The sequence below is a fragment of the Castor canadensis genome, chromosome 3 (assembly GCF_047511655.1).
Source record: "Castor canadensis chromosome 3, mCasCan1.hap1v2, whole genome shotgun sequence".
Classification (NCBI taxonomy): domain Eukaryota; kingdom Metazoa; phylum Chordata; class Mammalia; order Rodentia; family Castoridae; genus Castor; species Castor canadensis.
Genome location: NC_133388.1, coordinates 189330872 through 189347228, shown reverse-complemented (window position 1 = coordinate 189347228; position 16357 = coordinate 189330872). Strand labels below are relative to the sequence as shown.

General features: G+C 41.4%; 1 protein-coding gene and 1 pseudogene across 1 annotated transcript in view; both read left to right on the top strand.

Annotated features, from left to right (window-relative positions):
• Kcnq3 (potassium voltage-gated channel subfamily Q member 3) overlaps positions 1 to 16357 on the top strand; it is a 305224-nt gene that overhangs the window by 248284 nt on the left and 40583 nt on the right. Inside the window, exons 2-3 of the mRNA XM_074069238.1 lie at positions 9665 to 9755; positions 10975 to 11101. Coding sequence (XP_073925339.1) covers positions 9665 to 9755; positions 10975 to 11101 — 218 coding nt within the window. The remainder of the gene's footprint in view (positions 1 to 9664; positions 9756 to 10974; positions 11102 to 16357) is intronic.
• LOC141421746 (elongation factor 1-alpha 1 pseudogene) lies at positions 11112 to 16353 on the top strand (annotated as a pseudogene).

Here is a 16357-nt window from a genome sequence, read left to right as displayed (position 1 = left end):
TACATTTCAAAACTATATGCTGGAGGGGCCTCTGTTTTCTCACTCCCTCCCTTGTTAGAGCGAGTTTTCTCTCTCCCTCCTGATTATTACTTAACCTAACTGGAGCTAACTGGGAGCGACTGGAGATTCAGAAAAGACACAGGATGAACAGACAGAAAGTGGGGTCAGGTGTGTTGAGCACTTGGTTGGAGGGAGACGCCCAACTCTCATTGTTTCTTTTCTCTATCTTTATTCTTTAAGGCCTTACTCCTTGCAGTTCTTTAAAACCTTGCTTCTAAAGTCTTCTTTGAAACCTTGCTTAAAACCTTTTCTCTTAGACTCGCTGTGTCCCATGTTTTCTCTTACCTTATCTTTAGCTTAATCACGCTTAAAGTCTTTTGCCCCCAGGCTTGCTCTGTCCCATCTCTCTTTAGCTTTCTTAAAGCCTAGGTACTCAGACTTGTGAACAACAGCTGCACCTAACAAACTGTATGTGCAGAATTTTTTAAGTCTCGGTCCTTAAGCTGGAATCATTTGCAAGCACAGCCAGGGCATTGCAGAACAGAAGGGGCCCTAATTGACTGTCCCAAGGAATCCTGGGCATTAACCCTTGCTCAGGCCTGTAGGCTGATGAAGGAAGGAAGAAGAGGTGGGCAGACAGAAGAGGAAGAAGGAAAAAGAGGAGACAGGAAAAGCAGAGGAAAGGAAAGAAGAGACAGAGAGGAAAAGACACCAGGAAGAGGGAGGACAATGAGAAAGAAGAGAGGGAAACAGTCAAGTATAGAGAAGGAATCAGAAGTGACAAAGGACAAGAAGCAAGGAAGAAAAGGAAGAATCAGTGAAGCCACCAAGACAGAAAGGGAAGAGCATATCTAGTGACACTTTCGGTCCAGAAACACATCTGACTTCCCTCAGATAGACTGACATTTAGTTGTCTGAAATTCAGTTTCTATTTTAAGGATATATAGAAATTTGCAAGAAACCAAGGTGTGTTTCTCCTTCTCAGGTTAACGAGGGCTTCCTTGATGATTTTAGCTTTATAAAACAATGATTGTTCTATGGTCTCAGAAAGTAGATGGGGAGGTTGCTGTGAAGTTGAGAAAATAGAATTACACTGGGTGTTTGCCGTCCCCTGCTGGCTAAATTCAGGATCTGCGCTATCCCTGCTGATGGAAGCTGGAGTGAAACTGTGTTTGGGTAGTTGAGTAGCTGGTGAAGGCTGAATCATGGCAGTAAATTCAGGCTATTAGAGCTATAGGGATGTTGCATTTTTAGCTCCTACCTCTCCTCTAAGCTTTAGATTTAGATTTTGACCATCCTGATGAAGATTTCCACTTGGAATTCAAACTCAGCAGGTCCAAATTAGATTCTCATCTCTCTGGTCCTACTGGTGGCCACACATCCTCCTGATGGTTGTGACCAGCACGCTGTCCACACTGTCTGCTAGCCGTGACACGAGCCTGATGCTCCTCATGCTTGGTTTCTGTACCCTCTTAGTCACAAGTTTCTGAGACCACCAGGAGGATTCTTTCTTGCAGAGTCCTCCTCATCTCTTGCAGCTCATGACAGTTGCCCCTAACCATTGTCCTCAGAGCCATGCTCATGGATAGATGCAGATATAACTGTAGATACACACATGGATAAACAGTGGTTCCTCCCCCCATCCGTGGATGATGTTCTGTGAATGCCTGAAGTTGCAGATAAAATCAAGCCTTACAAATACTATATTTTCTTATCTATACTGCATAAAAGTTTAATTTGCAAATTCAGCTCAGAGCTTAACAACAGCAGCTAATAATAAAGTAGAATAATTATAATAATATATCATAATAGCATTATTTAAAATCTTAAAAATTGCTTATTTCTGGGATTTTGCATTTGATATTTTCAGACCATGGCTAACCATGAATAACTGACACCACAAAAAGCAAAACTACAGATAAGAGGGGGGAGCTACTGTACAGAGATATTTTATATATGTAGATATGTGTATATGTATATACATATATAGAGAGAAGATTTTCTGAAGAATGCAGTGTGAATTATTCCTAGGGAACCCTTTTTATCCTACTGTCATCTTTTCAGGCCCACTGAGGTCCTGTGTCTTTAATGCCAGCAACTTCACAATTGGTGACCTCTGAAATTGCTTTTGAGACAGGGTTTTCCCAGGTAGCTGAGATTACAGGTATGAGACAGGGTTTTCCCAGGTAGCTGAGATTACAGGTATGAGACAGGGTTTTCCCAGGTAGCTGAGATTACAGGTATGAGACAGGGTTTTCCCAGGTAGCTGAGATTACAGGTATGAGACAGGGTTTTCCCAGGTAGCTGAGATTACAGGTATGAGACAGGGTTTTCCCAGGTAGCTGAGATTACAGGTATGAGATAGGGTTTTCCCAGGTAGCTGAGTTTACAGGTATGAGATAGGGTTTTCCCAGGTAGCTGAGATTACAGGTATGAGACAGGGTTTTCCCAGGTAGCTGAGATTACAGGTATGAGACAGGGTTTTCCCAGGTAGCTGAGATTACAGGTATGAGACAGGGTTTTCCCAGGTAGCTGAGTTTACAGGTATGAGACAGGGTTTTCCCAGGTAGCTGAGTTTACAGGTATGAGACAGGGTTTTCCCAGGTAGCTGAGATTACAGGTATGAGATAGGGTTTTCCCAGGTAGCTGAGATTACAGGTATGAGATAGGGTTTTCCCAGGTAGCTGAGATTACAGGTATGAGATAGGGTTTTCCCAGGTAGCTGAGTTTACAGGTATGAGACAGGGTTTTGATAACTTTTTGCCTGGCCTTGAACAACTGTCCCCTTGATCTCATCCCTTCTAGCAGCTGGTATTACAGATGTGAACCACTGCATATAGCCTGAAAATGCTTTGTTCCAGTCCCCAAATGTTTATGAGTTCCTATTAAATGCCAGTTCCTGAGCCAGTCACCAGTATAGAGAAAAACCAGTGCAGGCTCTTCTCTTCCGGTCTGACAGACCAAGTGCACAACTGCAACACCCACATGGCATGGTCACCCTGCTCCATGAGAGTTGGACACACTTGGCACAGACTCCCATTCCTCACTGTGTAAATTTTCTATCACTGCATAACAAATTGTTACTAAGCAACTTACAATGACACATATCTCTTCATCTCACAGTTCCTGAGTGTCAGCACTGTTTGTGGCTTAACTGAACCCTGTGCTCCAGGTCTCACAAAGCAGCAGTCATGGTGTTGACTGGGTTTTGTTCCTTTCTGGAGCTCGAGGTCATCCTACAAACCCTTATGATGGTTGGTCCTGGGCATTGTAGGACAGGTCCCACTTTCATGCTGTCATCAGTTGGGGACTGCTCTCAGGTCCTAGAAGCTACTGCAGCACCTTGTCACTTGGGTCTCAAGGGCACTTCATTACACAGAAGCTCATGTAAAGGCCAGCAAGAGATTCTCTGACTCCAGTCTGTGAGGACAATTTATACAATGTGTCATCATCACAGATGCGAGTGACTATCCCGTGTGACAAAACAAGCAAAAGAGTGAAGTCTGCCATCTTTACCATAATCTGTTGTTAGAAGCAAGTCATCGATTCTGCTTGCACTCTGGCGAGGCAGTTTTATAAGGGCATGGTTCACCAGATCACCCTGTGTGTCTCCACCATACTCATCTTGTCAAATCTTCCCAAGATTCACATCCGCTCCAGGCACAGGAGAGGGGAAGAGTCTCAGAGTCTGGCTAAGATTTCTTGTTTCTGCCAAATAAGTTCAGCTTTGGAAATCGTTTCTCCCGATATATTGACCCAGCCCTGGGCTCTGGCTCCATGTTTGTTGCCAATAAAAAAACAATGCTTCTCACAAGGCTAAGTTTGATGGCTCACATGGCAGTATCAAGATCTTAACATTTAAAGGCCTTTCAGCCTGCAAGTGTTCGTATCTAGCTTTGGGAGGTTGTTGTGAGGATGATGAGCTGGTGTGTGTGAAGTGGCAGATGGTAGGAGCTCACCACATGGCAGTGGTGGGAGTTGCTGATGCCATCACCTTCAGTGTCACCACCACCATCATCATCACCTGAGAAGAACATCTGGGGCTTAGAGGAGGCAGATTCTTGGCTTTTCAAGTAACATGGAATCTTGGAGGGAGTCTAGAATCTTGGTGAAGTTCTAAGCTGAAAACACAGAGATTCACGTGTGCAAATCATCAGGTTTATTGATCAGAAAATGTATTCAGGGCAGCAAGGATCAGAGCCAAGACTTGGGTCCCAGACAAGGTCAGGAGCAGAAAGTTCCACACTTCTTGTATCAAAGTCCTCACCCTCATGTCATGAGACTGCTTTCTGCTTGGCTGGACTGTGAGCTCCTGAGGGCAGACCCAGCTTATATATCATCGCATTCCAGCTCTGTTCTCAGTGGCAGACACTGAGTGGTAGAATAAACATTTCTAATTTGTGTATTTAAAATTTAATATACATTAATTACATAGTTTATATTATTTGTCATTATTCATATATCATTTATTAAATAATTTACACACTTAAATTTTCTTTATTTAAAAATATTTAAATTGTATATTTTTAAATTATATATATACACATAAAGTGAACAAAGATGAACAAAGCATTGAACAGACAGTCAAGTTACTTGATTTAGGAGAACTAGGAGAATTTTTAAGGGCTTTTGGTATCCTTCAGTGTGGGGTTCCTATGCACCCTTGCTTTTCCTTTTTTTTTTTCTGTATTATTATTCATATGTGCATACAAGGCTTGAGTCATTTCTCCCCCCTGCCCCCACCCCCTCCCTCTCCCCCCTACCCCCTCAATACCCAGCAGAAACTATTTTGCCATTATTTCTAATTTCGTTGTAGAGAGTATAAGCAATAATAGGAAGCAACAAAGGTTTTTGCTGGTTGAGATAAGGATAGCTATACAGGGAGTTGACTCACATTAATTTCCTGTGTGTGTGTGTTACCTTCTAGATTAATTCTTTTTGATCTCACCTCTTCTCTAGTTCCTGGTCCCCTTTTCCTATTGGCCTCAGTTGCTTTTAAGGTATCTGCTTTAGTTTCTCTGTGTTATGGGCAACAAATGCTAGCTAAATTTTTAGGTGTCTTACCTATCCTCACCCCTCCCTTGTGTGCTCTTGCTTTTATCATGTGCTCAAAGTCCAATCCCCTTGTTGTGTTTGCCCTTGATCTAATGTCCACATATGAGGGAGAACATACGATTTTTTTTTCATTTTTCTTTTATAATTCATATGTGCATACAAGGCTTGGTTCATTTCTCCCCACTGCCCCCACCCCCTCCCTTACCACCCACTCTGCCCCCTCCCTCGCCCCCCCTCAATACCCAGCAGAAACTATTTTGCCCTTATTTCTAATTTTGTTGTAGAGAGAGTATAAGCAATAATAGGAAGGAACAACGGTTTTTGCTGGTTGAGATAAGGATAGCTATACAGGGCATTGACTCACATTGATTTCCTGTGCATGTGTGTTACCTTCTAGGTTAATTCTTTTTGATCTAACCTTTTCTCTAGTTCCTGTTCCCCTTTTCCTATTGGCCTCAGTTGCTTTTAAGGTATCTGCTTTAGTTTCTCTGCGTTAAGGGCAACTAATGCTAGCTAATTTTTTAGGTGTCTTACCTATCCTCACCCCTCCCTTGTGTGCTCTCGCTTTTATCATGTGTTCATAGTCCAATCCCCTTGTTGTGTTTGCCCTTGATCTAATGTCCGCATATGAGGGAGAACATACGATTTTTGGTCTTTTGGGCCAGGCTAACCTCACTCAGAATGATGTTCTCCAATTCCATCCATTTACCAGCGAATGATAACATATCGTTCTTCTTCATGGCTGCATAGAATTCCATTGTGTATAGATACCACATTTTCTTAATCCATTCATCAGTGCTGGGGCATCTTGGCTGTTTCCATAACTTGGCTATTGTGAATAGTGCCGCAATAAACATGAGTGTGCAGGTGCCTCTGGAGTAACCTGTGTCACAGTCTTTTGGGTATATCCCCAAGAGTGGTATTGCTGAATCAAATGGTAGATCAATGTCTAGCTTTTTAAGTAGCCTCCAAATTTTTTTCCAGAGTGGTTGTACTAGTTTACATTCCCACCAGCAGTGTAAGAGGGTTCCTTTTTCCCTGCATCCTCGCCAACACCTGTTTTTGGTGGTGTTGCTGATGATGGCTATTCTAACAGGGGTGAGGTGGAATCTTAGTGTAGTTTTAATTTTCATTTCCTTTATTGCTATAGATGGTGGGCATTTTTTCATGTGTTTTTTGGCCATTTGAATTTCTTCTTTTGAGAAAGTTCTGTTTAGTTCACTTGCCCATTTCTTTATTGGTTCATTCGTTTTGGGAGAATTTAGTTTTTTAAGTTCCCTATATATTCTGGTTATCAATCCTTTGTCTGATGTATAGCTGGCAAATATTTTCTCCCACTCTGTGGGTGTTCTCTTCAGTTTAGAGACCATTTCTTTTGATGAACAGATGCTTTTTAGCTTTATGAGGTCCCATTTATCTATGCTATCTCTTAGTTGCTGTGATGCTGGAGTTTCATTGAGAAAGTTCTTACCTATACCTACTAACTCCAGAGTATTTCCTACTCTTCCTTGTATCAACTTTAGAGTTTTGTGGTCTGATATTAAGATCCTTGATCCATTTTGAGTTAATCTTGGTATAGGGTGATATACATGGATCTAGTTTCAGTTTTTTGCAGACTGCTAACCAGTTTTCTCAGCAGTTTTTGTTGAAGAGGCTGCTATTTCTCCATCGTATATTTTTAGCTCCTTTGTCAAAGACAAGTTGGTTATAGTTGTGTGGCTTCATATCTGGGTTCTCTATTCTGTTCCACTGGTCTTTATGTCTGTTTGAAGTCAGGTATTGTGATACCTCCTGCATTGTTCTTTTGACTGAGTATTGCCTTGGCTATTCGAGGCCTCTTGTGTTTCCATATAAATTTCACGGTAGATTTTTCAATCTCTTTAATGAATGTCATTGGAATTTTGATGGGAATTGCATTAAACATGTAGATTACTTTGGGGAGTATCGACATTTTTACTATGTTGATTCTACCAATGCATGAGCATGGGAGATCTCTCCACTTTCTATAGTCTTCCTCAATCTCTTTCTTCAGAAGTGTATAGTTTTCCTTGTAGAGGTCTTTCACATCTTTTGTTAGGTTTACACCTAGGTATTTGATTTTTTTTGAGGCTATTGTAAATAGAATTGTTTTCATACATTCTTTTTCAGTTTGCTCATTGTTAGTGTATAGAAATGCTAATGGTTTTTCTATGTTGATTTTATATCCTGCTACCTTGCTGTAGCTATTGATGATGTCTATAAGTTTCTGAGTAGAGTTTTTTGGGTCTTTAAGGTATAGGATCATGTCATCTGCAAATAGGGATATTTTGACAGTTTCTTTACCTATTTGTATTCCTTTTATTCCTTCTTCTTGCCTAATTGCTCTGGCTAGGAATTCCAGTACTATGTTGAATAGGAGTGGAGATAGTGAGCATCCTTGTCTGGCTCCTGATTTTAGACGGAATGGTTTCAGTTTTTCTCCGTTAAGTATAATGCTGGCTGTAGGTTTGTCATATATAGCTTTTATAATGTTGAGGAACTTTCCTTCTATTCCTAGTTTTCTTAGAGCTTTTATCATGAAATGGTGTTGGATCTTATCAAAGGCTTTTTCTGCATCTATTGAGATGATCAAGTGGTTTTTGTCTTTGCTTCTGTTAATGTGGTTTATTACGTTTATTGATTTTCGTATGTTGAACCACCCCTGCATTCCTGGGATGAAGCCTACTTGGTCGTGATGAATAATCTTTTTGATGTGTTGTTGAATTCAGTTTGCCATTATTTTGTTGAGGATTTTTGTGTCAATGTTCATTAAGGAGATTGGCCTATAGTTCTCCTTTTTGGAGGTGTCTTTGCCTGGTTTTGGGATAAGTGTAATACTGGCTTCATAAAATGTGTTTGGCAGTTTTCCTTCCCTTTCTATTTCGTGGAACAGTTTAAGGAGGGTTGGTATCAGTTCTTCTTTAAAGGTCTGATAGAATTCAGCAGAGAATCCATCAGGTCCTGGACTTTTCTTTTTGGGGAGACTCTTGATTGCTGCTTCAATTTCATTTTGTGTTATAGGTCTATTCAGGTGATTAATTTCCTCTTGGTTCAGTTTTGGATGATCATATGTATCTAGAAATCTGTCCATTTCTTTAAGATTTTCAAATTTATTTGAATATAGGTTCTTGAAGTAGTCTCTGATGCTTTCGTGGACTTCCATGGTGTTTGTTGTTATCTCCCCTTTTGCATTCCTAATTCTACTAATTTGGGTTTTTTCTCTCCTCATTTTAGTCAGGTTTGCCAGGGGTCTATCGATCTTGTTTATTTTTTCAAAGAACCAATTTTTTGTTTCATTAATTCTTTGTATGGTTTTTTTGGTTTCTATTTCATTGGTTTCAGCTCTTATTTTTATTATTTCTCTCCTTCTATTTGTTTTGGGATTTGCTTGTTCTTGTTTTTCTAGGAGTTTGAGATGTATCATTAGGTCATTGATTTGGGCTCTTTCAATCTTTTTAACATATGCATTCATGGCTATAAACTTTCCTCTCAAGACTGCCTTAGCTGTGTCCCATAGGTTCCAGTAGGTTGTGTTTTCATTTTCATTAACTTCCAGGAATTTTTTAATTTCCTCTTTTATTTCATTGATGATCCATTCTTCATTAAGTAATGAGTTATTTAGTTTCCAGCTGTTTGCATATTTTTTGTCTTTACTTTTGTTGTTGAGTTCTAGTTTTACTGCATTGTGATCAGATAGTATGCACGGTATAATTTCTATTTTCTTATATTTGCTGAGACTTGCTTTGTGCCCTAGGATATGATCTATTTTGGAGAAGGTTCCATGAGCTGCCGAGAAGAATGTATATTGTGTAGAAGTTGGATGAAATGTTCTGTAGACATCTTCTAGGTCCATTTGATCTATTGCATATTTTAGATCTTGGATTTCTTTATTGACTTTTTGTTTGGATGACCTATCTGTTGATGATAATGGGGTGTTAAAGTCTCCCACAACCACTGTATTGGCGTTTATATATGCTTTTAGGTCTTTCAGGGTATGTTTGATGAAATTGATGCACCCTTGCTTTTCAAAAGCAAGATTCCCCAATTGAAAAAGGTTGTTTCCTTTACTGGCCACTAGCTGTAAAAGGAATAATACTCAAACCTAACTTGAAGACAGAAGCTTTCACTGAAAATATGCATCTATGAAATGAATTTATGTTTTCTTCAAACTAAGAACATTTTCATATAGTTTAAATTGTAGTCATATATATACATGGCATGTTAATTTGATTATATTCTTGTTGATTTTTCAAAACCTGTGGTAACTTTTTGGTTGTTCGGGACTCTAGACCTCTAGGGTTGGGACCAAAAGGTATAATTTGACTTATAAATAACTATTTCTTTTAGCTAACTGATTAAGTAAAAGCCTCTACCTTGCTTGCCTCTCTTAGCCTTGTTTCCTTTTAACTAGGATAACAATAATTCCTCTCCAACTTTCAGGTTGTCATGAAGACCGATTGTGTTAACATATAAATTGTTTGACAATGTCCAGTGGAAGACACATTCACCATGGCTGACACATTTCCCTATCTTTGCCTGTGAAGCTAGCCAGGACTAAAACATCATCACTCTCCTTTTTCCTTCCTCCCAGGTTCCTGATTGTCCTGGGCTGCTTGATTCTGGCTGTGCTGACCACCTTCAAGGAGTACGAGACTGTGTCTGGAGATTGGCTGCTGCTGCTGGTAAGCTGGCTTGCTGTTGGCATTATGCTCTTGGGTGGGCAGCTCTGGTGACACCAAAGTGATGGAAAGGACATTACCCCTAGGTATATTTGGCCTGACCTGACTATGCCTTCCTGGGGTCTCCAGTCAACTCCAAACTCAAGAAAAAAAAACATGCTTTTCCTCACTTGTTCAGGCCAGCCATGGGCACAGGTGGGGTCAAGGCATACTGCATAATAAAACACAGCTGCCCAATCCTCTGAAAGTTCACCCAAAGCCATGCTCCATCCTAAAACCTGCTTTTGCTTTGGTTTGTCAAAATGTAAACCATGAAGGATAATACTGTGAAACTCTTGGGATGCTATCCAGCCCAGCAGCAATACTTAGTCACTATTGGCCATAGTTAGCAATATCAGAGACCAGACACTGGGAAGGATTAGATTATATTTCTTTGATATGTCACTTTTCTTTTTTATCATATTATTGTTGTACTGGGGGTACATTGTAACATTTACAAAAGAGCTTATAATATATCTTAGCTAAATTCACCCCCTCCATCACTCTCCTTTATTCCTCCTCCCCCATTCTTAGAATAGTTTTAACAGGTCTCATTTTCCATTTTCATACATAAATACATAATATTTCCACCATATTCACTTTCTATACCTTTTCTTCATATTCTCCACCCTCCCACTGTGTATCAACCCCCAGACAGGACTTCTTTTACCTTCCTGTCATCTGTTTTTGAAAAAACATTTTTGCTTGTTTAAGATACCTATACAGAGAGTTTCATTATGGCATTTCCATGTATATGTGTATTATATGCCGAACTGGTTCATCCCTCTATTTTTCTCCTTTCTACCTTAGTCCTCTTAGGGTGATTTCAACAGGTTTAAAAATATGTTTTCAACAACTTCACGTCTTAGGGAATTTTGGTACATTCAAGGGACTTTAAAACAAAACAAATGTTCCATTGGGACAAAAACATAGAAAAAAAGAACAAGGAGTCACTTTGCAAAGCTTAAGTGTATTAGGGACAGTTCGCACATCAGAATGAAGATGGGAGTGCTCCAAAATCAGTGGAGGTGACCATTCTGCTCTCCTCCTCCAGCAACACCAAACACCAAAGCAGCAGCAGTGACAACAGAAACCCATTTCCTCAAATGTTCAGAATAGAACTCCCCTGTACCAACAAATGGTCCCTGCTTAATTGGTCCTCTCCATATGCTCTTCCATGCAGGAGACATTTGCTATTTTCATCTTTGGAGCTGAGTTTGCCTTGAGGATCTGGGCCGCTGGATGTTGCTGCAGATACAAAGGCTGGCGGGGACGGCTGAAGTTTGCCAGGAAGCCCCTGTGTATGTTAGGTAAGCACTGTCTCCTGAGTCTGGTGGTGGTTTCACTCTCCTTTTGTGGTGCACTTTTTCTTTGAGAACATTTTAAGCAGCCATTCTGGAAAATCATATGGGATTGCGGGGTCCACCCAGTTTCTGATCAACTGCAAAGAGATGTGTCTGAAGAGCACCAAGTTCCAGGTGCTGAAATTCCACCATCTGGTTAGGTACTGGGGCTCATTGTTAACAATTAGGTTATGAAAGAGCCAGCAGGTTGCAAGGTGTGAAGCATCCACCGTCCCTAGACTAGCAGCACACACAGTCTCCATGACACTAGCATTACCTGTGTCTTCCAGAAGGGATGAGCGGTGTCATACCATTGTTAGCTGCTCCTTGAGAAAGTACTTCTATAGGACCATGTTATACCTATTTTACAGAGATAGAAGCAGGTTCACAGAACTGAATCATTTTCTGGTCACACAAGTAGTGAGCCACAGATTGCATTCTAACACCCAGGTGTGGAATGATCCAGCACTCTTGGCCCACTCCCCTTACCACTTTGTTGCTTGTGTCTTGATCTACACACTGCTTCTGAGAAGTGTCACTGGAATCCCTCCCTCTAGATACAGGCATTTTTAATAGCAAACCAAGGGACATTCTTTCTGACCCATGTGTACCCATCCAAAACTGCTACTAAGTTCTATGTAGTGACAGGGTCAATGCTCCATGAGTAATGGAGTTTTGAATCACTGGAAACTGTTATATCACAGGACCAAAAACAGGGCCTCCAAAGACATTGGTTGAAATGCATCACGTTATCCAATGGCTTCATTTTGGCGTCACTTACTACATTTCTCCTGTCTGAGTCTCTGGTCCTCTGTGGAGGCATACTTAATGTGGTTAGTCACAGTCTGCTTACATACTCCAAGTCACAAGATGCACACCATCTATCAAGGTATTTGTCCCTGTGACTCTCTTCAGATGTCATTCTATTCCTCCTCTCCACTCCAAAAGTCCTCTCTTATCTAAGAAAATGTGCTGAGTGACTTCAGGGGCACCTGGCATTTCCTATTCTCAGCACCATAGTCCATCTCTGAACATGTTGCTCATTCCTCACCTCCATTTTGAAAGTGATCCCCAGGACTGAGTACATCAATACCAGCCCAGGCAGTTTTGATAGTAAAGCAGGGGGACATTCTTGCTGACCCATGTGTACTCATCCAAAGATGCTACTAAGTTCTATGTAGTGACAGGGTCAATGCTCCATGAGCAAAGCAAGGAGTCATGGAGTTTTGAATCACTGGGAAGTGTTACATCAGAACCAAGCCTCAATACCAGCTCACAGCAAAGCTGGGTCTTGTCCTGTGCCCTAGATACAAGATCTCTCTCCCTCTGTGCAGCCAGGGGTGAGGATACTGCTTTTCTCTGTCCACTGGAACCTCTCTGCCTTATTCCCATCTGCTGCACAAGTTGAACTTCTTAGGTTTATAGTTTTTGCTCCGAGTTTTGAATGCAAGAAGGGTGAGTATGATGTATTTGTAAGCACATTTTTCAAGAACTTCTTAGTTACTATTTTTCTATATTTCTTTCTTTTTGATGTCTACTGACCACTTTGCTTCCCTTCCTCTCTCCTTTTTTCCTTCCATGTGTTTTGCAAGTGCAGCTCTTCTAAGCGGACTTCTTTTTGTTCTTTGGAGTGACCTCTCCAATATGAACTGCATGTTGTACGTATGTGGATGTGTCTGAGTGTGTGTAGTAGGGAAGGGGGTATGTGATGGATTATGCCCCAATGCAAAGAGCTTCCTGCTCAGTTTGAGACACCCTGATATATGGAACCTGGACCCCTCTAAGACAGTCATGTTCCCACAGATCCATCTCCACTGCCCCAAGATGGACTGCAGTAACAAGGCTCCAAGCCACTCTCCCCTCCTTACCTTCCTTGGAGAGATAAAACTGGACCTTAGCATCACATTGTTCCTCTGGCTTCTTTTCTGGTGTCACATCTCTAGCTCTATTCTTCTTGGTTTTTTCCATAGTGTGACCTTTGTTGAAAATGTTGCTTCTCTTTGTATGCTGACCAAAGAGTGGTTACCATGTTCATGAAAATGATAGTTTTCATATTCAAGACAGCATCAGACCCTGCCATTTTGGTTGTAGATGGGTCAATCTGGGCCATATCTGCCATCCTCTCAGAGCATCATAGATGATAGCACTTACTACTCATGAGGGTTTTGTTTTGTTTATTCTAGAAACATTACAAGTGAACAGATTGCACCAATAAACTTAGAAGCAAGGTCAGTAATGACAGCTTACCAACATCCAGATGTTTGACCCCTCAGTTTTCCCAGAGTTCACGCATGTATGGAACACTGTTGGGTACAAAAGAAAAGGCATCATCATTTTTTGCAAACATGCCTAGATCTGAATTGAGGAGTCTATTCCAAGCTGAGAGACAAGAACATACAAACATGTGGAAGCGTGACAACACTGTGTGCTCCATAAACCACACATGCTTCCAGAAGCTTCCCAGGGGTCAAAAGGCTTAAGGAGCTTAGCAAATACTTTTTTAAGAGTATCCCTTGGAAGCTTAATGTTCTTGCAAAAAGTAGTTCTGGGGTCAAAATGTTTTTAGAGGTTTTAGCTCACAAGTTTGCTGTCAGAACACAGGTGTCATGAAAACTATCCCTAAATCAAAACCAAAATTATTTACATGACAATTCTTGACATTGGACGTGGTGATCATGGCTCTATTGGCCATCTGATCTACAGGTTTGGTGGGACTGACAAAAGAGTCATTGGAAAGTTTGAGCAGGAGGCTGAGATGGGAAAAGGCTCCTTCAAGTGTGCCTGGGTCTTGGAGAAACTGAAAGCTGAGCATGACTGTGATGTCACCATTGACATTTCCTTCTGAAAATTTGAGAATGTTAAGTATTAGATGATTGTCCTTGATGCCCCAGGACAGAGACTTCATAAAAAAACACAATTACAGGCATGTCTAAGGCTTCCTCTGTTGTTCTCATTGCCTGTTCGTGTTGGTCAACTTGAAGCTGATATTTCCAAGAATGGGCAAACTCTTGAACATGTCATTCTGGTTTACATACTGGATGTGAAACAAGTAAATTTTGTTACCAAAATGGATTCTATAGTAAAGAGGTACAAGTCAGCACCTACATTGAGAAAACTGGCTACAACTCGAGTGTAGCTTTAGTGTTGGAATGAGGACATGTCACAGCCAAGTGTTAACGTGTCTTGGTTCAGGGGATGGAAAGTCACACATAAACATGGCAGTGCCAATGGAACCAAACCATTTAAATCTCTGGATTACATTCTATCGCTGACTCATCCAACTGATGAACCTTTGCATCCGCCCTCCTGGACGCTTACAAAATTTGTGGTTTTGGTACTGTCCCCATTGACTGAGTAGAGACTGGTGCTCTCAAACCCAGCATGGTGGTTGCCTTTGCTCCAATACCAATGCTGAAGTACAGTCTGTCGAAATGTACCATGAAGCTGTAAGTGAAGATCTGCCTAGAAACAGTGTGGGCTTCAGTGTCAAGAACATGTCCAACAAAGTTGTTCCTCGTGGCAATGTTGCTGGTGACAGCAAAAGTGACTCACTAATGGAAACCAATGACCTTACTGCTCAAGTGATTATCCTGAACCATCAGGGCCAAGTCAGTGCTGCCCCTGCCCCTTCCCCTGTGCTGGACTGTCACACAACTACATTTGCTTGTAAATTTGCTGAGCTGAAGGAAAGGATTGCTGGCTATGCTGGTAAGAAGCTGGAAGGTAGACCCAAATTCCTGAAATCTGGCGATGCTGCTATGGTTGCTGAGTTTCCTGGCAAGCCCCTGTGTGTTGAGAGCTTCTCAGACCATCCTTCCTTTGGGCCATTTTGCTGTTCATGACATGAGGCAGGCAGTTGCTGTGGATGTCATCAAAGCAGAGGACAAGAAGGCTGTTGGAGCTGGCAAGAATGCCAAGTCTGCCTGGAAAGCTCAGAAGGCCAAAATCTGCTACTCTAATGGGGGAAGAAAGGTCTCAGCGCTTCCTATCTCAGTTTTCCCCTCACTTTAACAGCAAAACACTGGGTAACAAAAGCAATGCATCACAAAACTTTCAGGAGGAAACGAGAGTGTTTTGTAAACCATTTGGGACTTTGTGTGTGTAGCAGTTTTAAGTCATTCATTTTGAAAATCAGTACTTTTAAGAGCAGACCAAAAAATTTATAGAATTTTTAGACCCTCTAAAACAAAGTTTAATGAGGAAAAAAAAGGAATCTGTTGGGAAAGATTGTACTTCATTTGTATAATTGGAATCAATAGGGCATATTAGCCTAACAAAGACTGAGAAATCCTGCAGTAGCCAATAGCTCCTGTTGAAACAAGTAATATCTAAACTGAATTAATTTGACCATGGGATCACTTTTGTTTGCTAACCATCTGCAAGCTAGTGGGGAGACCATTGATGGGAGTGTTGGATACCACAAAAGGGAATAGAGAACAGATAAGGTCCCCTCTCTTCTATACCAGACTGTGGACCCCAAGAGTCAGCTGGCCCTTTCAGAAATGTCTTGACCTACCTTTGATTTCAGCCATTACTGTGGTGGCTCACATCACGGGCCTCATATCTTTCCACGATGTAGCCTAGGCCTTCTCCAAAGCTCAGAGAGATCAGTAGGTCAGTGCACCTCAGAATTGTGGGGGCATCAAAACCCCAGGAGTGACCCAATCATCGGGGGACAAAGGTCAAAGGAATGATGATTCAGTCCCCCATCTTCTAGATGGATGATCTTAGGAGGTACTCTGACAACAGGTACCTTTAGAAATGACCTTTCTAAAACCTCCCTTACACTGAGTTTTTGTTTTTTTTTCTTTTTGTCTCTCTCTCCCATCACTTATGCTCCTGGTTAATCTCCTAATAAGTTATCTCCAAGTTCCTGTCTCAGCTCATGCTTTTCAGTGAAGCCCACATTAAGACAGTGTCTGATCATCAAGCCTCCCCTAGACTGAGTAGCCCCTAATCCTTCTTCTCTCCAGTTCACCTGTGAGTGAATCTCAAGTACTACATGGGGCTTCTTAGAAAATCGCTACTCTGGGATCTAGAAGCAGTGTTGGCGTCTGATAGGCCTGTATCCAATCACAGCTAAACTGCTTCCACCATCCATGTCTGTTGTCAAGAGCGGACTGTGGCCCCCTGCTTGGCACACATTCCTCTGTTGACAGACAGCAGCCATGATGTCTGCACGGCCTCACTCGACCTCCCCCTTCTCCACCTCTCTCTGCCGTC